At 31.4% G+C, this 24,257-nt stretch overlaps 1 protein-coding gene across 1 annotated transcript in view; it reads left to right on the top strand.

The window, feature by feature from the left end:
• Positions 1-327: 327 nt before the first annotated feature.
• LOC129227448 (beta-alanine transporter-like) overlaps positions 328-24,257 on the top strand; it is a 140,549-nt gene continuing 116,619 nt past the window's right edge. Inside the window, exon 1 of the mRNA XM_054862012.1 lies at positions 328-744. Coding sequence (XP_054717987.1) covers positions 328-744 — 417 coding nt within the window. The remainder of the gene's footprint in view (positions 745-24,257) is intronic.

Genomic DNA, 24,257 nt, shown 5'->3' on the forward strand with positions numbered 1-24,257 from the left:
ATTACAGCGCAGATAAAGAGAAGAGAATAAACATCTCATCATTTTGTAAAGGAAATAGTGTTGGGCAATTTTCTCTTTCGTATTTCTAACTGTTTGAATCAATTTTGCATCAATAATTTATTGCATGTATTTGAAGGAAACAATTTTCATTGTGAGTTCTTTAAACGAAATATTTCAAGGACATTAATATGCTTTACTTTTGATTGAACCAAAGCTAAAAATAAAATCATGGATATGCAATCATCTTTAAGAATAAGACTTGTCATTATAATCCGTTGCTATTTTCAATGCTCTGTAATACTATAAAAGCGGAACAATTTATTAAAAATGTTAGAAATAGATAAAGAATTAAATAAGGCGGGAGAAAATGGTAAGTACCAACAACTTCTGCTGTGGTTAATTATATTACCGACACAGTTACCATACAGTGTGCAACATTACTGCCAACTTTTAACTTCCTGGACGCCTGATCATTGGTGCAGAGTGTCCCGAGTGTATAATGATGATAGTGTGCTGTACTGGAATATTAGGGAGGCCATGGTTAAGGAATATAAAGATTCTCGTTTTCGGCATTCACAATGTGTTCTAAACAGAACATTAGTTTTTAATATCATTAGAGAACATAAGGGTGCTAGGAAGAAGAGATTTTCAAGTGGAAAAGGTCGAAACTCGTTAGCTAAGTGTGAAAAAGACTGGATATACAACAGAAGTTGGTTGGGGAGAACCAATACTATTGTTACAGAGGTAAGTTTTTTGAAATATTTTCCAAAAATAAATAAATCAATAAATAAAAACATATCAAAATAAGTACATGTTATGGGGAAAAAATCGCACGCTTCTTTCTTTCTGTTAAAAATAACGCAATCTGATTTTTCTTTTATTTATCAATGACTAAAGATAAAATAATAAATTAAATAGGAAGCCACGCGGAGATATTTATTTTTCCAACGTTGCGTGGTATTAAGAGATTTGTGTGTCGGTCAAAGTTTAAGTTGTATGATTAATAAAGCTATGTATCACAGTCTTTTGCTGGGTAAATACTCGAAACATACTTAAATTAGTTTTGTCAGAGCAAAAGTATCAAGGGTTTTCAATATTTATTTATATTACTCAAGTAATTACTCTCATCTCCTCCACATTTAAAAGCAGCCATAATACTAAGAAAATTATGAATGATTTTGTTTTACCAATTACTTATTATTTTCAATAACAAAACAGTAAAATGTCATTAAATATCGTCGTAGTCACAAATTGAACAAATTAAATACTTTTTTTTGGGGGGGGGGAGGTTCTGATCGGAAATCTAAAAAAGGACAATTCTTTAAAATGTTGAATTTTGATGCAGGTTCTTCCGTTACTAGCTATGTTTTTTTTTAATTCCCATTCAGTTTATTATTTTATGTTTGGTCATTGAGAAATAAAAGAAAAATCAAAGTGCGTTATTTTTTTACCAGAAAGAAAGAAGTGTGCGAATATGTTTTCTTTTTCATAAAATGTCCTTTTTTGATATGTTTTTATTGATTGATTAATTTATTTTTTGGGAAAAAATTGAAGATTTTATTTTATAGAAAACAATATATTAAATGCATTGTCTAAAATACGCAACTTCTTTATTTGTTCGCTTGTTTCATTTTTAACGCATCCATTTCATCAGATGAGAGATACCTTTATTTGCTTTTTGAAATCGGCTTTAAATAATAGAAAGATATGTTTGTTATAATTTGCAGTTTTAGCTTACTAAGAGAATGTTGATCAGGTACCCGATGCTGGTATACGGGGGAGTAGGGTCCTTTAGTACTGGATGTAACTTCTTGTTAAATTTCAAAAGCATAAACGAAACGTCAAACCTAAAAAATAGTGTTTGAGAATAAAATGTCTCAACGATGATCTTTTAAAACTAATTTCTTTTATTTGCACTGTATGAAAAATACAATGGAGGGGGTGACAGATTGGTAAACAATTGAACACAGCAGCAGGTACTCCTTACCAAATTTCATAACTTGGCTCTTTTCGATTTTTTTTTAAGAATTTTAATATACTAATTATTAATTTTCTTAAAATTTCTGATTTCTTTGGTTTTTGGAAACAAGACTACATGATTATGGCATATATCATGATTCATTTTGCTAGGCTTCTTTTACGGTCATCCCAAAAGTAAAAAAGAGTTTTAAGAATTTTGGAAGAAAGTTTCTTGTTTCAGTTATCACTTAGCAAGTAAAATTCCATTTTTTTGCAATTGTTTATGAAGTTTTGAGACACCCATAGTATTCTTTTATTTGTGCTGTTTTGTGCTAAATATTTTTTTTAATATACTAATTTCACATTTCTATATGTTTTTTTTTTTTTTTTTATGTTTTACGACGGTGTAATATTTTCTGACTCATTCACAAGAAACGTTTGAAAATATTGTGCGTTTTAAAACCACTATATAAAGTATAGTTAGGCTTTCATCTGTAAATTTCCCTTTCTACTCATTAATTTAAAATGCATTAATTTATAAAAACATTTTGTTTACCCCAAAAACCATTTAAAAGTATTCCTATTTCTTTTTCAACGATCTTTACAACGATCTTCGATTCGGATTATACGTTTGGTTCCACCAAACTTTAGCATCAAAACTGCGCAAGATTCTCCAGAGTCATTATTTTAAGAGCAAAGCTCAGAAAACCGCAAAAAATCTTTGCCATTTCGTACTCTTCGATGGAAAACTAGAATGCGAGACAGCAACCGAATCACATGCAAGATTCAATAGAAGCAGGAAAGTAACGTATCCAGAGGACATTCCAAATTCTGCCTCAGGGTCGCTTTATGTACATTTTCCTAAAGATTTCGAATCTTTTTTGAAACTGGAATTTTTTTATAGTGTTATTTAAAACTCGAATTTAGAGTTGGTTGAAAAACCACTTTAAGGGGTCTTTTCTTTAAAAGCAAATTCGAAGCACAACATAAATTTTACAAAAATATTATTTAGTTCCTTGTTTTTTAATCTCCACTATATTGTATCGCTAATTTATGAAAGTAATCCTTATTTTTTAAATAACTTTTAAATATCGAAATATTTGATATAAATCATTGTGGATTAGTAACCGTTTGCTGATTCAATTTGTTTTAGTAGTACTAATTTTTGAAAATAATGATCGCAGTACAAATCCAAAAAAAAAGTGTCATTACAACAAATCGGAGTTAAATAAAATATTATATACAACGTGTTAGCAAAAGCGATAAAAGAGTTTTTCTTGTCTATTCCATAAAATAACTATTCTCTGATTGTTACTAACTGATGCTTGAGTAAAGAACTTCGCAACAAGAGTTCAGAGTTTTTCCAAAGAAATGAAAATTTATGACGGTTCGAGTAATTTATTGGTGGATATAAACTATAAAGTACTGGAAAAACCTTAGCTCACAAAAGACGAATTGTTAAAAGAAAAGAACAATTTCGAGTCGCTCGTGCAAGTTTGATGACGCTGTTTTATTTTTCTTTGTGGAAATCGTCATTGTTTATTTGAATCAAACTTTGTAAGTCATGAATATATTTTTGTATTACACTGAAAGTATTTGCGGAACCGTTGCTTCATAAATACGAATTTTCTGCGTTTGAAACAGAAAAATATTTTTTACTTTGATTTGTAATCAGTACCTAATCAATCGGGACAAGCATTTGAGGACTAAAACAAACATTTAATCATGTTACTTAGCACATCAATACGGATGAGAGGATTGCTTTTAGCTCCTTTTATGAATAATAAAAATACATATTCATTTAAGTTTTGCTTAATTTCAAAAAATAAAATGAAAGAAATATTTATGTTTAAAACATAATATGAGAAATCATTTAATATTTTTTGAAAACCAATAATTTTTCATATTATGTTTATACGTCGAATCGAAAAATTTATTATTATATCAAAAATAAAAAATACTAGTACCTTGCCTTTATATATATGCATATACTAATTTTAAAAACGTCATGGATTTTTGTAATGTGATAAACATAGGGAAATGTAGCCCAAAGCGGGTAGGTTTTCAAAGAACGCTCTAAAGCTGTAGTTTTTGGATTTTTATCACAACAATTTCAGGGGTCTTAAAATTTAATATAAAAAGTGACTTTTGTATTATTTTAAACCCAATACTTATTTATTATCAAACTTTACAACTATTTAAAACGCCCGCTTTGCGTTACCAATGAGCCCAAAGCGGATAAGCTTAACTAATTGTGATTCGTTACATTTGCAGAATAAAAATGAACTTATTAATGACTAGCTACCTGCCAATATAAAAAATATGTATCAAAAATTGTACTTATTCAATTTAAAGTCAGCACATTTGTTTATAAAACATAAAAAAATAACTGATTAAATTAATATACAAATTTATTGCCATCCTAAAAACAACTTTTTAAAGTTATACTTATCCTATTGAAATAGAAAATCTTAAGTCAGTACACGAGTGAAGAAATTGTAAATAAATGTATGATTAAATTCTATGCCCACTTTCCAAGACCCGCTTTGCCTGAAGGCACGTTTTGATTTCAATAATTATAACCTTAAACTAAAAAAAGTAACAAACGAAATGACTGTTCGTAGTTTTTAGGTAGATGCTGTCGGATTAACGTATTATTACTGACAATTAAAAAAAATAAGCGGGTGTTCGACTAATCACAAGTTACAAAACTTCACTTTTTTTTTCAGAAAAGTATATATATATATATATATATATATATATATATATATATATATATATATATATATATATATATATATATATATATATATATATATGTTTTTTTTTTTTAATTTTAAGCCTGGTTGTGCCACGCCGCTTCATTCCTGCTTCGCTTTGACTGATTAAAACTCGGAGGTGTTCATGTAAAAACGACATATGTATGCATCGCCGCTTACACACCATGAGGGGAGGCATATGAAGGCCTACCCGCTATGGACCACCCTCCCCTATAATCCGACGATATCATTCTTAACTACATTATTCTCAAGAATACTTTACATCATTGTTTGTCTCTTTCTTTGCTGGTTTCAACTCATGAGGTAAAAAATGCAAATAGTCTCAAAAACACAATAAATTTATAATTTTGATTTGACTTTGCGTTGTAGAACACATGATCAAATATTTTTGTATATTTGTCTATTTATTTCAGACAAAGTATGACAAGGTCAATCAATCACATAAGTTTTATTACACTATTTGTCTATGTTCGCTGTAGAATTTTCATGCGGCCAGTAAAGGGGGTCGATACACAAGAACCAACAAATTTTGCCTTTTTTTAATCATTTAAAAAACTTCTCCGTTTTTTTCTGCTTAAAAGGAGTTTTGAATTTTGTTTCTATCTTAATTAGAACGAAAGACATAATTATTTTTGTTGCATGCATATAACTAATATTATCTTTAAATTTAAAACTTTAAACGTGTTTTTCTCCATGATGCATGTTTTCCCAATTTTTTGCATTCAAACTCTCTTAAGTCAAGAACTGAAAGTAATAAAATTTAGATCATATATTTTTCAAACGGTTTGCTTTAACTTTTATTAAATTTGGAAAAAAAAAGATTACTGCAAAAAATATGATTAAAAAAAAAAAAGAAAAAGAAAAAAGTATCTTCGGATTTTTGGACATTTTTCTTTAAATATTTTCTACTTTTTACTGACTTTTAAAATTGCTGAATACAAATTAAAGCTTAGAATTTAAAGCAACCCTATTTTTTTAAATAAATTAAATGTACATGATTATTTTTTTAAATATTTATGTTGTGATTTTTCTTATTGAATAGATGATGAACCAGTGCAAACAAATTCAAAACTCTCAACTGTTTAATAATTTTGTTTTCAAAATGCGTTCTGAATCCTGTTAAGACGAGTGCACATGAACCAATATGGAAAATGAACGGTTTTTGCGTGTGTTTTCATTCCAATGTATTTCATTTACTCTGCTTAGTTGCGAGACTAATGCACATCTACAGAAGTCGAACACGCACCCCTGCAATGTAATACATACATGCGCCCGTTTCCGCTTGTAAACCGGATGTTCGATTTTCCATCTCATCGATGGTCAAACAGTACTAAAATAAATTTTTATAATAGGCAAGATTCTATTGAAAAAAATATTAACATGTGTTACACTTAATGCGGTATGAATTTTTTAACTTATCTACTTTTGTTGCATTCATTTTTTGATAATGCTTGGAAAAAGTGAGCAGATTGTCCCAGCTCATATCTCATTAAGTACTGAAAAACTAACACTTTATAAAAGCTTTTTCCGTCTGAATTTTAAATTTTAATCCAACACTCAGACTCAAAGCTAGTTTTGTGGAAACTAGTCACATGGGACGAAAGTACAGGATTTCGTTTGATCAATAGACGAAAGCGATCAAGCCATTAATGAGTGTATGGTGTAAAAACAAACGAACCAAAAATAAAATGCCACTTATTAAAGTCTGAGGAAGTTTAACGACTTGCTTCTTTAAGTGTAGAAACTTGCACAACTCTCCAAGGAACCATCTTCCAGACCCAACAAAGAAGAAATTCATGTGTTTCTGGCTACTAAAGGGTTGGGCTCTATTCCATTTGCCCAAAAATCGATATTAGTGCAAGAATAGTAAAAAAGGAAGTTGCAGTGAAAAATAAAGTTTTGATTCTTGTGTTAATATCGTCAAGTGCTTTTTTTAAACCAATATAGGAAAGTTTGTAAAGACTTTTTTTTTCTGTTTATTGAACTGAAATAGTTACATCAAACACATATACATTCTGTGCATTAAATTAGGACTTCGAAGCGGATATCGTGAATCATGACTTTTGAAATTATTTTTAATAGCAGTTTTAGCATATTCTGCTCTTTACAGCAAGTTATATTCCAAAAAAGGCAGGTTGTGACTGGGTAAATTTGTTAGAAATGTATATTATTGAAGGATTGTGGATACATACGGATTTGCAAAACATTGCTCCGCGATGTAATTATAGGATAATGCTGGCTCGCACGCCCAGCCGGATTAAAAGCCCTAGTTATTATTTATCTTAACTATACCCACACAGTGCACTAAAGGACCTTTTTTAGACGTAATGATGTTAAAAAAAAGGACTAGAATAGTGACCTAGGCATTTTTTAGCATGTGACCTAAGTTGGTATGTTAAAGAACTTTGATAACATCCCAATGTTTAGTTTATTTATCTGACTAAACAATAAGAGGGCATTACAAGAATGGTAGTTAACGTTGATTGCTGTCATATTGGACTGATGTTATAACACTAGGGGTGGGGCGATTATCACAGACATAAAGTATATGTGCCTCGTTTTTTTAGTTTATTTGTCAGTTTATCATTTGATGAACCGTCAGCATGGTGTTCAGCTTAACATCAAAGATTTTCTTCTTGAAGTGAAATAAATCAAAGTTTTCTCCAGTCTTTGGGAAGAAAACTGTAAAGTTGCCTTTTTTAAGTTATGTGACTGCATTCGGAGGCTCTTTTGTTTTCCAAAATACAAATATTTAAATAGAAAGTCTTCAAAGTTGCACAATAAATATTTTGCAATCTTCAAGGACAGTCTTTCACATAAGTTTAATAGAAGAAGAAAAAAAATTGAAAACTGCAGCAGGAAAGTTTCTAGAATATTCCAATAACACTATAGAAAGATTGTTAAATAAATAATAATGACTTTTGGAAGGCTAATTAAGAAATAATCTACAGTAGAAAATCCTGTTAATGAGCCTGAACCCATTATCAAACATCGAATAATACTTGAGAATAGTAATCTTGTAATCCAGAAGATAAATGACTAATACTGTTCTGAGTCATCTGTCTTCTGAGCAAAGGGAACTATATATATAAACTTTTTTGACTGCATGAAACGCTTCCGATGTACCATAAAAGATGTAATAATTTTGTAAAGAATAAAAAATGAAAAAGGATCAAAATACACAGGTATTTCACAAAATGTTATAAAACATTACAATCTAGAAGCTATTTTTTAAATTTAAAGTTAAGCTTAATGTTTGCTGACTACTTATATTATAATTTGTGATATTATTTCAAGTAAGAAATTTAACCAGTTTTGAGTAGCGAAAATTGCCTGACTGCGAAGGTAATATGCACCAAAGTTACACTTTTGGTTTTCATGATAAAAAATGTATTCCTTATTTGTTGGTACTGATCTATTTTGCAGAGTATCTGGAACTACATTGAAAAGGTAGAAGGTATTATCTTTTAATTTTTATTGTTACAGATTTTTTTTAAATGGTACTTCTTAGGTGCAGCGTGGTACCTCTATTTACCCTGAAAAATAGTGCTAAATATATTTATTAAGTCGCGCTAATTAATAAAAATCCTTTAAAAAATGTTGCTATGAACGTAAAAGTTATCCAGCTTTTGACAGGGAAAGTTTTGTTTAAACGGGATACAATGAATGGGTAAATCAAAACATTGACAATTTAAGCTAAGCAAGGATTTGTGTTTTTCTTCAGTTCATTTTTAAATGACCCAGTTGCGCAGAAATACTCTATAATCTATTGATATCTAGGTTAGAAAAAATACTTTCCACTAACCTGAACTTATATTTAGGAGAGAGTAATAGTGGCGTAACTCAGTTTCGATGCCACTGATTGGTTGGGCAGACAGAATATTCTACTAGTGGGAAGTCTTTTATTTATTTTACTTTCTTTAATTAACTTGTTGCAAATGCAGAATGGCAGTGGCGTGAGTCATTTAAAGGTTCTTTAAAACAATTTGCAAGTAAATTTTCATTAGTTCTGATAAACAAAAAGTGAAATATGTTAAAATAAAAACGATAAATAAAATTTATACAGTCCTTATTTGGTACAAATGTTTTACACCTTCAATTACTCAAAACGCAGTCAGGAGGACATACGTACATCACTCATTTTAACTATGTCATTTTTGTATTTTAACTACAATTACTAAAAAACCAAAATAAGATTAATTTTCTGTAAATAACTGCGAAAAATGTGTCAAAAGTGAAGGGTTCTTTTTACGTTAAAATGTATGGAATGCTAGACAATAATAAAAAAATGACCAAGTAGAAAAAAAAAACCTCAAAGGAATCGATGTTTTCAATTATATCCGCAATCCTTTAAGAAAGTCCAGTGAGTACGTGACAACCTCCCGCTGGCCAATCATAGCTCGTTCTACTTAGAAGCAGGCAATTCGCTAATGCATTTGAAGAAGGGGCTGAAGCATTGTCTGGCTACTAGTGGTACTACGGAACCAATTTGTGGGGAAGATTTTTTCCTGAAAAGCCACTTTGAAGGACTCGAAATTTTTAAAAGTTTTTCGGGGTAATATAATTGCAAATTGTTTAAAAGTAATCATTACAGATTAAAATGTAAAGAGTTAACTAATGAGATAAAATAAATAAGTTGAAAAACAAGAATCGCAAAAGATGATCTATACCTTAGAGATAACGAATTAGCTTAAACAGAATACTGGTGGTTATTTTTTCAATCTTGTTTTAAATCAAATAATGCATACCGTCAATAAGGATGACTTTGCCATCAAAGGGGTGAATTTACCCACTCTAAAAATAAAAGTCCGAATCATTTTTGACACTTGACAGCAAATGTCAGGGATTTCACCTTTCAGTCAACACAATCCTTTTTCTGCCTAAATGTAAAAAAGAAGATTGTCAAACTTCAGAAATGACAAAAAATGAACAATTGAAATGTTGGCAGATTCGTTCCGGATATGACAGTCTCCCCGGTTTACGGTTTATATATTCATCTTACTTGTGTCTAGCAATTAGTTAAGATGAAAAGAAAGCCGAAGAAAGAAGAACAGTACTCCGCAACTACTTTTTAAAGAGAAGAAGAAGCTTCAAGTTCATATCCAACCTAAGATTAAATGAAATTCTTGAATCCTATAACCACTCAGCCTTCAATTTGAAATTCCAATCACTTTTGATACTTAAATACCACCGGATTTCTTTTCGTAGGGAAATTGGTCTGAATGTTTCTTTCTTTAATACGCTAGGGATTTCCGCGCCGAAATGGGTCATTTCTTCGATGCCCCAACCTATTTTTTCCCACTATTTTTATCGATTCTTTTTCCTCTTTTCAATAACGCAATTCCTGTGTTTCGGCATCTGGCAACGTTGTTGCTCTCTCGAGCGGAAATGAGCAGCTTTCGAAACAGACTTACATTTTCTGTATTGTACTTTATTACCTACAGCAGAATGAATATGCTGCAGGGTTTATCTTAAATATTTTGAAATGAAATTTAAATTGAGATAAGTAGTATAAATGTAATTTATTCACGTTTAAGACCACCTTTTTTGAAAATTAACTCTCTAGAAACAAATATGATATTCTATCATGTAAAGTGCACCCATAGCAAAGATTGTTTTTGGACATTTATATATCATGTTAAATTTATCAATTCCCTTTAAAATACGCTTCTTAGCATGATGTCATTTTTGTTATACGCTAAGGGAGACTGGGGCAATAGCGATCAGCGGGTAATGGCAGTCGCAATGATTTCTCGTAAAGCGAATAACGCAGATTCTAACTTAATAGCCTTGCCATTTCACAGCAATTTATGAATATACTGCTGAAACGCTCTCCATAATGGCAGTCGTCGTATGTCTGTTGTGTAAGAAAGACGCCTTCGGCTTACAAAAAAGCGAATAGCTCAACCCACTATCAGCTCTTACTGCTTACCTTTCCTGGAAAGAGGCTGATCTCACAATTACAAGGTAATAGATATTATTGTATCACGAAGCGTTTTATTAAGGTTTTGAGCATTGATATTTGGGTTTTTAGCAGTTGAATGAAAACATGCGGTTGGGGCAGTGATGGTCACCATACTCGGGGTAATGGCAGTCACTTTTTCAACTGAAATTGGAAAGAAAAGAGGGAAATAACTAAAAAATCTGTGACCACTTCCCCCAATTAATTCTAATTTGAATTCCGAAACTTTGAATTCAAATTATGTTTTTCGCAATCACGAGTTGCGACAAGGCTCTAGTGATTAGAGTTATTGTTTCTAGAAAAGGCTCTCCCCCCCCAAGCATGTCCCTCCTCCTGGGTGGTTACGTGTGTACAGTTGTGTGTGTAGGCTTACGTGTGTGCACGTAGGCGTGTGTATGTGTGTAAAGACGCGCGCACGTAGGGGAGTGTATATGAGCATGCGTGTGTAGGACATGGACGCCACCGCCCAGCATAAGTGGATTCCGGTGGACAGTGCTCAGGACCAGCCGCGCCGCCGCCGTCGGACGGTGGTGCTGCAGCCCTGCTCCAAGCTGAAAAAGAAACCGTAACGTCAAGGACAGTCAAATGAAAGCAATAAGCAATCGTGATTGCTCAAAAAAAAAAAAAAAGAATGAACAAGAAACTCTTTCAATCTGACTCAGATTAGGGTTTCCAATCCCGCGCCGAATTCAGTCATGCGGGATTTTCGGGATTGTAAAGGGCTGATCCCACGGGATCCCGGGATACCGCGGGATTGACTTCATTCTTCAAAAAAAAAATAAATTTTTGGGACAGAGAGAAAAAGTTGTGCCTTTTAGGATGGACTGCTTTTATTACTTGAGTTTGTAGTCTTTTTGAATTCCGTATAGCAATTGTCAAGTACTACAAAGCCAGATCCTAATTAGCAACCATCGTTTGGTAAGCAAAAGTGTGCCGCTCGTATGGCATGGTAAAGGATTTTTACTCTAAAAGTTATGCGCTTGATGAAAACACGTGAAGTGGCTCCACTGCAATTGGTTTTACTAAAATTAAATAATTGTGCACGATTAGAAAAAGATCCACATTAACTTAATCACTTTCTGAAATATATTTTTCTATTTTTATGCTGGGTTTTTGCTCAAAGGACAGAAACGATGTCTGTCAGATATGTGTTTTGCTGTATCCAATTTAACCCTAGTTGCTTCATTAACGTTGGTCATTTTGACAGGGAATTTGATTCATTATAGCAATGGATGAATATTGCTTGATTTCTTCATTTCACCAAGTCGCAGTCTCGGTAAAAGTGTTTGGATAACTTCGCTAATTTTACCTCTTACATTAAAGAGAAATGAAAAAACATGAGCAGCTTAACTTTCTGTACTATCATGAGAGTCATCCCGTGTTTTATACAAGTTTCTGTCACCCTTTTTAAAGTCGTGTCGAATACATAAATAATGTCATATTTTTCGTTGCTTTCTTCTTTGGAGTGCACTTTTTGTAACTTTTAGGTTTTGAGTGCATTACTAAAGCTTACAGAAGTCTCCAACACTCTATTCAGGTTACTCAGTGGGTTTAGGAATATGTAATAAACTTTCTCTATTTTTAAAGCGTAATTTACTGGATAGATTTTAGTGTTGGTTTTTGAAAATGCTTATAAGTTTTATGCATTATCTCAATTGCTGAAAGTATGAAAATTGAAACTTCACATGAAAATACTCATTCATACTCAAAAACATATAATCCATTTTTATTGGGTTCTGAAATAGTAAATCCATTGTTGGTCATTTGAGACAAAAGTTTTACTTGCTCCTCTTGTAGATAGATGAGACAGAAGATTCAAACTTCAGATGATGCTTGTGAAAATAATCATTATATGAGCGGAAAAGCTGGAAAACACTTGAATGGAAAAACATTTGCGGGATTGGGAATCCGCGGGATATAGAGCGAAATCCCGCAGAATCAATCCCGCTAAATACCCTGCGGGATCCCTCGGAATTCGGGATCGGGAATGGAAACCTTAACTCAGAAACTTCCATTGATGAGAACAAGATTTATAAAGACGAATAAGAAACTTTTAACGGAAATGGGTAAAGATACCTTTTTCTATTGCGAAGACACCGGAAAAGGTGGAGAAGTGTGGTATCGTTGCACTTCTTGTGCATTATGGGTACATCAAGAATGTTCTGGATGGAACACTCCTGAGTTCCATGTGTCCAAGTCTTGTCAATCCCACATCAATTTTTAATGTTTTAATGTGACAAACACTTTTCGAGTCATGTCTTTATCTGAGTACGACAGTTGTAATATTTTTTACCAAATTCAATATTTTAGATCATACTCAGATTTTAGTTAGGATTGTATTAATTTAAAATTTATACTCGTCTTTATAGCAAGCGAGCAGCAGATAAAAATTGAATTTTTATACATATTCTAAAAACTCGGTTACGATCAATTCCTCTGCACCAATAACACCATCATAACTAGTAAATATACCAGTTTTGATAATTTGTACCAAACTCTACCTTTCAAATCATGCTAAGTACTTCGCTAGATTTGTATGAGTAGGAATTTGATATTCATACTCGTCTTGATAGAAAACAAGTCGATCAAAAAGAGTGCATTACTTTTCTGCTAATACAACCAACATATCTAAATATACCAGTGGCTATTCGTACTATATTACACCCTTTTGACCGTACTCTTTTTTTTACTAGATTTTGTGTAAATAGGAACTTGACATTTATACTCTCCCTGTTAGCAAACATGCCAACCTTGATAAATAAGCGGAAATGAATTTTCTTGCTCCTTGATTTTTTTTTTTCACCATCAGAATTTAATGTATTTGTTCTTTTCTACTGCCAAGAGCGTTTCTGAAAGCATTATCATTGTTCGAAAGTATTAATCGAACAAAAACAGCCCAATTGTGAAACTCAAAGAAAACTTGCAACTGAGTTGAAGCTTAAGGCAACAAACAGACTGTCACTTCTCATCGATAAGTGGAAATGTTCAGAAATCAGTTTATTCCAGCAATTCAAAGTGAATCGCTCTTGAAAGCACGTGGTTCATGCTAGACGGTGCACCAATTCATCGTACCAATGAAGTGCTTCATCTGCTTGAAGAACATTTTAATCAGCGGATTTTGCTTTAGGGTGCCCAAAATCGAAAAATATGGGAATTGATTTGGCACGCTTTTCTCCGGGCCTGAACCCCTCCAATTCGTTTTTGTGGGGTTATATTAAAGACAAAGTTTACTCTGGAAACCCCAAAAGAATTGACAACCTAAAAACTGCGATTCAGACAGTTATTGAAAGCATTGAAACTTCAAATCTTTAGCGAGTGGTCCAGAGTTTCGCTGTTCATTTGCTCAATATTATAGCTTGAGATGGAAGACACATCAAACACGTACTAAAATATCTCCTATGTATTGTACCCTTTAGAGCCCATAAAACATGCACCTTGAATGCTTTCAACAGTATCCCAATGTTTCTCTTTCATAGCTCCTTTCAAGGGAGGAAACAAAAAAATTCAGTGGAAGGCTTTTGAGCAGCTGGGGAACCAATGGAGTGGGAGTCTTTCCCATGAAGTTGTTGACAAGGAAGACGCTGTGACTCTGCGCGTTGTCGTGATGGAGTTTCTACGCGTGCTTGATGTCGCTTCGATAGCGCGCGACCAACCTTTTCAGTATTTTAACACTTGCAAGTAAAAAGCTGAGCATTAATTTTTATCGAAACATTGTGCCGTGTTACATCAACTCAAACCGGGGTTAACGGAAACGCACGTCCTGAATTTTTGGCATCTCGCAGCCGAATGGCGCAGCGCGTTTTGAAGCTAACCCCCCTCCCTCTTCCTAGCCCAGCAGGCTAGAACACGCTGCGCGTACCGTTGCATCAGGAAAATTCGGTCGCATTACTTATGGAATGCACCTTCTATTGTCATCAGTATTTTTGTTTAATAGTTTCTAGCTCTTCGAATTTCTGGTAACTTTAAAACTTCTGATAATGTATACACACATTAATACATTATAATGAATTGAATAACAAGTTTTAGCCCCAAAAGCGGTAGGGTAACGGCACCAGTAACAGACAGTCATAAGTTTGAATTAAAATAATAAGAATTTTAGGAGGGTTAAAACTGATATTGCTGTGGCTCATGAATACGGTGCAGTCATCTAGTGTTTTTAGAAAAAAATTAATGAGCCAGTTGCTATTTTCAAGGTAGTGGTGAAAAGTTATAAATAACCGCCATAAGGTCAACCGGTGTTTCGAGTTCATTACAATTTAATACGGCTTTAGTTCTAAAAATGAAGTACTTTTGCACATTTTGACGAGAAAAAAAGAATTTTGACCATTACTCATCCTTTCCTCATCCTATCTGTTACTGGGTATCATCAAAGTTTTTGGGTTCTGTTACTGGGGGTCGAACCTTTCTCGAAATGGAGCAAATAAAATTAGAATTAACTAAATCAAAGGATCCAGAAGCAGCCAAACGTTAGATGAGGTGTAGTTGCATGAGAGGGAAATAGCTTTCAAAGTCCAAATACATTAAAAGGCTCGGAAAATTGAGTTGATCTGAAAGCGATGCTTAAGCATGTGTGCTACTGGTGCCGTTACCCTATACTACAGTTTTCACTGGATGATTTAATTAGACATGTCAAGAGGGCAGGGGAATCACTTGAGCTAAATGCGCACCCTGGCTGTTTTGTGGTGCTCGTGAGCAACTTGAACGCAGCTCGACATGAATTTGCTGAATTACACAACACTTGGAGTGGCCATAATATTGCATAATTAACTTAAAAGCTTTAACTAAATTACCTGTTCGTTCATTCAAACTATAACAGACGTGGAGGCATAGTTTTCCAAAAATCACATGTCCTATTTGACATGTAAAATCTCCAATAAGACATTTTGAAATTGCTGAAGGTCCAGATGTAGCTGAAATATCGACACACTAAAAACCATTTATAGAAAAAAATGTTCCAAACTCGAGCTTTCACTAAGAATTAATCGATGCATATGCATTGGCTGAAATTATTTATTAGTACTTAAATAGAAAACAAGACTATGATCTTCTCATAAAAATATGTTAATTTACGTAACGCTGCACAACTCAGAAACTAATTTACTTTTTTTTGTGATAAAGTACAGTTAAGGTAACGGCACCAGTAACAGACAAGGATGCAGTAATAGACAGTCGTAAGTTTGGATTTACATAAAAAGGATTTCAGGCTGCTAAAACTGATGTTGCTGCGACCCATGAATACGGTGCAACCATCTTGTGTTATCAAAGTAAACTTAATAAGTCAGTTAGTATTTACAAGGCAGTGGTGGGAGAATATGAACAGCCACCACGAAGTCTGCCGGTGTTTAATTTTCATTTGAATTTAATAAGGTTTCAGATCTAAAAAAAATCTTTTGCATATTTTGAAGAGAAAAAGTAAATTCTGTTCATTACTTATCCTTTCCTTATCCTATCTGTTACTGGATATCATCAGAATTGTCGGTGTCAGTTACTAGAGGTCCGACCTTTTTTTTTTTTTTTTTTGAAATTGAGCAAATAAAAAACGAATTAACTAGCTCAGAGGATCTAGAAGCAGTCAATTGTTAGATGAGATGTAATTGCATGAGAAAAAGATAGTTTTAAAAGTCTAAATACATTAAAAGGCTCGGAAAATTAAGTTTACTTTAGAGCGATGTCTTAAGCACAGCACGTTTGTTATTGGTGCCGTCACCCTACCAGTAATCCAGTAATTAAGATGTCTTTTCATTAAAAAAATATAAAAATATTACTTCTGCGAGGAGATAGTTTTACAACGAGCTGATATACATTAAGTCAGCTAGGATCGGGTTATTGTTATTTTATTGCTAGGTTCTTTCTTCAAAATCTGGGGAGAATATATATATATATATATATATATATATATATATATATATATATATATATATATATATATATATATATATATATATATATATATATATATATATATATATATATATATATATATATATATATATATATATATATATATATATATATATATATATATATATATATATATATATATATATATATAGTGCAAAGCTTTTTATTTATTTTCTAGTAAGAAGCTTTCATATCTCCACTGTAACAAAAGTCAATATCGTTTAAAGAAAAGTTTGAACTTAAAAGGCAGAATAAATGCTCTCAGTCCTTTAAGTTACGACATCGCTTTCAGTCGTAAATTCGATCGGAGTTTTACGTACTTGTCAGAAAAAACAACCAAAATTATCTTTAAGAAGAAACTCGTTCAACACATGGGCTGCAATTCAGGCTATCAAGTTTAAACAAACTCTCGAAAAATATCTCACTTACTTTTAAAACTACATCGCATTTTGTGTTTTGTTCGGAAAACTGCTTAATCGCTGATATATACGTTTGCTGCAAAGTTTTCTTCTGAAAGAATTTTGATAAAACCGAAGTCGTGTTTTCTCGTACAAGAAAAATATATTTTCAGTTCCTCTTTCATAAGTTTTTCAACGGGAAAAATATTTTATGTTTTTGTGTCACAGTAAGTTTTAAACTTGAAAATATACTTGTAGTGAATTAATAGTATATTATTACTTTGAAAATTACTTCTGAATATATTTATTTAAAAATAATATTTGTTTTTTTTTTTAAATAAAACAAGATATAGGATGCATTATATTGTTCACTATTTTACGTGCAGCAAAACAAAATTTGAACGAGTATCCTCGAGTTGTGAGAAGTAACACCAGGACTTGAGTTTTTTTTCCAAAATCTTGGGACTTCAGCATAAACCTTGTGTGTTTGAGACTTTGCTCGAAAATCTTATGTTTTCCGCTTAGTATTCATAAAAAATTTACATTTTTCCAGTATTTTACTGACAAAACATTATTTCTGAGCAAAAATAACATTTTTTGTCTAAACAATCTAAAAGCCTTTAAAAGTTTTAAAAGGTTGCGTAGATACCAAAAAAAAAAAAATCTCCACATAGCCCTGTATGTTATTTCTTTATGTTGTAAAACTGCACTTTGTCAACTGTAAAAAATAACATTTAAAACATGTAATGCAATTTGTTTTTTAAAAATGTATTCAATACGCATTGATCGTGTAAATTTTATTCAATGTATATACTGAAAATTTGTTCATTGTTTTTATTGAAAAGCAATGTTTATTACATCATTTACTGCACTAATAAGTAAACACACACATGCGCGTGACGCAAAGAGCATTTCCTGCGGAAAACAAAATTTGATTGTTTCTTCTTCTCTTTTCCAAAGATGACAAAAGTTAGAACGATGGCGGCCTGAATTTTAAAATTCAGTAGGAAATTTTATGATTCTCACGTAACATTATTTACCCCATTACCACATTATTTGAATGCATTTTTTTATAGCAAACATGAACTTCTGAGAGAATTTTAAAATTTTCTAGAAACCTACTTAGAGAGCACGCGTGTATCCAAAATGAGTTTATAAAAATTTAATTTTCTTCTTACAAAGAACTGAACATGGCTTGCTGTTCTTTTCCTGCACCATTTACATATTTTAAAAGTAGCGTTGAAAAGATAAATTAAAATGCACTTTGTTTTCGTTGTACTGAACATGTTTTGGCTTAGTAAAATATTCAGGGTCTCTTTAAGTTTCATTCAAAAATGGCATAAAATTTTGTTACATTTTTACATGGAAAAAAAATGGTCTTAAGTAATATAAAAGTGCTGAGCAGTTTCGTTGCTTTTGAGTGGAATATTTATCGACTTTTTTTTCATTGTCATGTACTTATTTAAATACTTAATATGAGTTACAGAAAAAAGAATAGAAAACATGCTTTCAAAACTTGTAACTTGTTTTAAAAGGAATTCTTGGTCAAAAAATTTACTACGGTATAAATAACTTTTTACCATGAAACGCATGTGTAAATTAATCATTATTTTACTATTATCTTATTATCTGAGTTCTACATAATTCTTGCGGTACCCTAAAATGAAAAAGTAGTTTTTCTCTAATCAATGATATGACACGAAAGGAAGAAATACATAAGTTGTTAAATTTAATTTCAAGACAAAAAACAAAGAATGATAGAAAGAAAGAAAAAATAACTTTCCCTGAATATCGTGTCCCAACTATACCCAATGCAGAAGTGAAATTTAAATTTGGCGCTATTAAAATCTCTGGTTTATCATGAGTGGGGTGGAAGCTGAATGTCAATGGATTCAAATTATTATTAATTTTTTTTTTATGCAGCTGATGTTTTCACTATCATGGTACTAAAATCGTTGTTTTGTAAACATCCATAGTTTACATTAAATTAAAATAATGCTCTACAAAACATCTGTCGAAGAGTCACTTTGCGATTTGTTGATAGTTAAGCAATCCTTAATGCTGCATTTTCTATTTATTATTAAAATACAAATGCTGCGAAATTGTTCTTATCCATTCTCATTAAGATGCACATGTTTTATTTTTAAAAAATATGTATGCATAGAGTTCATACACTTCAAATTTGTTTAATGAATTAATAACCTTACATGATTTATATGTATTTTACACTGAGCTTGTGTTTGGATTGTGCTGCTGCCGTTTAGTAATCGAAGTTTTAATAAACTTTATCCAGTGACGTATTTGCACTTTGTTCAGATTATTTTTAACTAGTTCAAAAGTGTTTATATTTTTGCTAAAGGTGAAACGTTAGAGGTTTTCAAACAAAAGCTAAAAACGGTAGAAAATAGTTTCTTTTTTTTAAGTAAATCAACTTTATGCATTTCAAGTATGTTGTTTCTGTTTTGCTCCATGGATTAAAAAGAACATGAACGAGAGAATAAGCAGAGCAAAAATTGAAGAGTTAATAAAGCACTAAGTGTGGAAATTTAGATTTCTTTTTAAATTTTCAGTTTTAGAAATAGCTTGTTTTCAACCTAAAGAACAATACGTTTTTCAGGAATAAATATTTTAACGTACATGAATATTTCTTTCGGCAAAGTTCTTTTTAAGTGTCTAATGCAAAACATTTCAAATAATATTTTTATCTGAAAGTTTGTTTTTTTTTCCAAAACAAGCACTTTACGTAAAAAACAGCCATTAATTATTCAGATTTAACATTCAGCTTTACCAAGTAAAGCTAACAATATTAGTGTTTGGTTCTGTAAGTGGGAAGCCTTTTCAAAAGAGTTCGTTTTTGAAGCCTTATACAAAAGTGTTCGAAGCAAAAAAGTTTAAATCTATTGACTTATTTTATCTTGGACATTATCAATAGATAAAAGTTTATAATTATTTTCTAACAGAATGCCTTAAATATTCTTAGCAATTGTATTTTTTTAAAAATGAGATGACCCATAATAAGAAGTAAGCGAGCGATTCCCCCTCCCCTTTTTTAAATTTTAATCAAGCATACCAAAAGAAGGGGATAGAGGGGTTTTACTTGGCAAAAAATATACATCTTTAGTTTTTTTTTTTTTTTTTGTAAATGCATCCATTAATGGGATATTTATTGAAAGCCTATAAATATATTTTTTTTACTTTTACATATACAGGTGTGTTGAATAACGGTAATACATTTGATTAAGATAAATTTTGAAAATTAGCTAAAATTATAAGCTAAAAAAGAAACTGGAAACACTAAATAGCAGCGCCTCTTTGTAGTTGGCGTTGCCTGTTTTCACTTCAACCTCAGTATTAGTTACAACATCATCTGCATCAGGTCAATAAAAATTGTCGGTATTTCTATTCCTTCTTACAAACTCAGCAGTATTTTTTCCGTTGCTTCTGCATCTTCCAGCATTAGAACTACAGTATACCTGATACTTTCTTTAATAGAAGTTTCACAAATACATAAGGGTAGTGGGGGGGACCCACTTAATCCTTATTACAAATATTGAAAGTTCGATGAGTATAAAAAAACAATAAAAACAAACCTAGAAACACTTTTTTTTTTAAATGCTGCTTGAACTACCTAAAAATTATTTTTTCTGTTTTTCTCTTTGACATAATTTGAACTAGAAACTAGTTCCACGAATCCCAAACGCATCCAAACCAAAACAATGATCAAATGTAGCATGGTAAAAGTAAAAGAGTATAACCTCCGAATGCATATTTCAGTTTTAGGGAGTGGGGACGAACTTACCACAGTGACCCATTTGTCCCAACCAACCCTATATGTTAAAATAAAGCAAACGTGTACAAATTAGTAATTATTTGTATCGTAAGTAGCATCTTTTTCGGATAGTATACAGTTCATTTATACCATCAAATGATTTAAATTTATTTATTTTGATTAAACCAGGAATTTTAATTCTTATTGTGTTTGATCAGAACATTTTTATACCTTACGCTGTATTTTAGATTTTATAAAATTTACTCTGCGGTGCTACTTTAAATCTTTTGTTTCTTTCTTTAAAGTTAACTCTTACCGAGCCCCTGACGCGTGAATATTTACAAAAAGTAACCTTTTTTTAAGCACTTTATGTTGTAAAAATAACAAGGTATTTAAAAAAGGATGCACATTTTTCCCCCTTTTTCCTTCTCGAAAGTGTTTTTGCTTTGACAGCTGCTTTATGAAAAATATGTTCTAAAAACTCAAAAATACCGTCAGCTTTACGTATATTTTAAATTTCCAAGTCGTAAGCTTTCTTTTTGCCTTTTTTATTATTACTTTTTAATTCAGAAAAAAAGAAAAAATATATAAAAAATATAAAAAAACAAAACTCGTTAAGAGCTTCAAGTCAAAGCTTAATTTTTGTTTTGTTTTTCCCAAGCAAAATACGTCAATGCTATTTTGGAATATTGTCCGGTGACTTTATAATATATGAAAGAAAATGCATAGTACTACCTTTTTTTTTTTTTTTTGTTTCTTTTCTGTTAAACAATGATAGTAATATTTTTTGCTCCCGCAACTTTTATGTAAATGATTAAAGACACGCTATGAACATTTATAAGTTTTTGTTGTCAAGTAATTAATGAGAGAACTGCAGTGAAGCATTCTTCATCATAAAAAGCACGAAAGTTTTTAAAGCGTTATATGTTGAACAATACAACACTGGTATTAAAAAATATATTCGATAAACTGATTTCAATGAAGTTTTAATTGCAAAATGCACCTAATAAATTGAATTACATAATAAAAATTTCAGATACAACCGTTGACGATGTGGACACGTATTATAAACCTATTAACTGTAAATTTTGCTAAACTTAAGTTTTATTATGATTGCTGAAATTAGAAATAAAATCTAAAAATTCTGCCTCCGTAACTTTTTGTGAAAGATCTTGTCTGTAATGCGAATCATGGTTCCTATTAGTATATGCAAGTTTTCTTAATCTGAATTTAAACACGTTCTGCAAAATATTTTTTAACCAAGAACTTTTAACCTTATATTTGATACTTCAGTTAAAGTCATCGTTACAATGAATTGTTTTTGTCATCTGCTATACTAAGCCTATAAATTAGAAAGCTTGTTTTACTCATCGGAGAAATAAATAAAAACAAAAAAAGAAAAGTAAGATTTTTACGTTTTAGAATACGATCGAAGATGATGAAATATATTTGGTGGCATCACTATAAAATGCAGAGTATCGAATTTCAAAACCGATTCGGAGAAAGTTAAAAAGCAGTGTGGGGTGATAAAAGTTCTGAAAGCCAATTGACATTTTTTCTTTAAGTAAAAATGCATTCTTTTTCTAAAGCGAAAAATAAATTTCAAGGAAGTGAATTCGGTTTGAAAAATATTCAAGCCTTCAACTGAGAATAAAATATGCAGCAGAGAGAGCGCTTGCGATTCCTTTTGTGCAATGCTGCTTGAGCCTAGCTTTGTAAGGAAGATAGTAAATGCATTTTATTTATGAAGAGAATTTATGTTTATATTTCTGTGTACCACATTGTATGTTATTTTTTCTTACAATTGTTTGTGCTAGAACGAAATGATATTTTCATTTTAATTTAAGGGATATATCGCATTTCTTTAAAGGTAGTAGTAGTTTAAATAAAAAAAACGGTAAACTTTTTTTTCAAGCAATTCTCATACATATATAGTAGCGAATGATCGAGTAACGCTCTTGACATCATCAACAATGAAACTCACGCGACGGCATGATAATTTGAAAATAGCTAATTTGGTAATGTTTGATATGCAGGGAAATGCTTTATTTTGACGAGACTGAACTGAATCCAGTATCTTAACTGTTTCACTTGCAAGACTCATACTAGGAGAGTGAAGAAAAGGAAAAGGGGTCAGCAACGAACGCTATCTACTGGAGTTTAGGGTTCATCCACTGGAGTTAGGGTTAAATTTTCATCTATAAAAACATCACCAAACAGGCAGTTGCTTCGTTCAAATGTAGAAGCAATTTTCACCCGTCATACCTTGACGGACGATTTTCTAGTTGTATTTATAATAAGTATGCAGTGTACCTTACAATCAGACAATTTTATTCAGTATTTTTCATTGAAATATTTTACCAAGAATACAGTTCATTGCAGCGATTTAAGTGAAAAGCAAAAAAAGAAAAAAAAATGGCTTAATGACTTGATGTCAAAATATCTATACTTCCATACAAGGGGCAGGAGCCCGGACAGACACACCCGAAAAATAAATAAAACTACATATTTTCAGTAATAATTTTAATATTTTAAAAACAATTTTTATAAAGTTTTTATTATGCTTTGCTTGGGCGATTCCGGTATAAAAATCACATATATTATATTAAATAAATTGCTATATATTATAAGAACTACATTGTTATACAGTGAATAAAATAAATTCCCATTTATTCGTAGGCATAAATGAACTTATTGTATGTACAACCAAAAAAAAAACTATATTCGCTTGAATTTTCAACAGCCCTTTTACGTTACTAAAAATTCGTATTTTACACTTAAAAACTATTTTACCCTTTTTTTTTCAGAAAATAAAAAAATACGATTTTTTTTTTTAATTTTAGTATCGATAACGTTTATAATTATATTTACAAAGTTTTACGGCGTAGCTCTTTTAAACTTAATTAGATAACTCATATATAATGCACAAGGATCATTATATGTATTCCTTTCTATCTTAGATGCATTTAGTAATACCTCACATTTTATCTAATTAACTTCGTGTGGAGTCTCTGATTTCCCCCCTAATAAAAGAAAGAAGTATTTTTCGATGTCGGTCGCTAATGGGCGATATTTTTTTCCTCACAAACATAATGAAAATTATCAATACTTAATTTTCTTCTCCGGAATTTCTTTGAATGATGTCTAGATTCATCTTAAACCACAGACAATCAATAGGGCTTTTGTATGAACAAAGTCCATTAACTAGATTCGAAATTTATTGTTGAGCAAACGAATGTTTATCTTTCGTACCAAATAGCATTTTCTCAATCATTTTATTTCTCAATTTTAAGTCGAGTAGAGAAAATCTTCCCAATAACTTACGAGAGCCATCTTATCGAATGAAATCCCAAGAAAATATCTTAAGCCAGAGGGAAGAAAAAAAAATCCGAAAATTGAATCGATCGTTTCGCAAGTGAGGAATCTGTCAAAACTAAAAATTGTCCCGGAAGAATATCCCAGAATTACTTGAGAATCAATGATCACTT

The sequence above is a fragment of the Uloborus diversus genome, chromosome 1, assembly GCF_026930045.1.
Source record: "Uloborus diversus isolate 005 chromosome 1, Udiv.v.3.1, whole genome shotgun sequence".
Lineage (NCBI taxonomy): Eukaryota > Metazoa > Arthropoda > Arachnida > Araneae > Uloboridae > Uloborus > Uloborus diversus.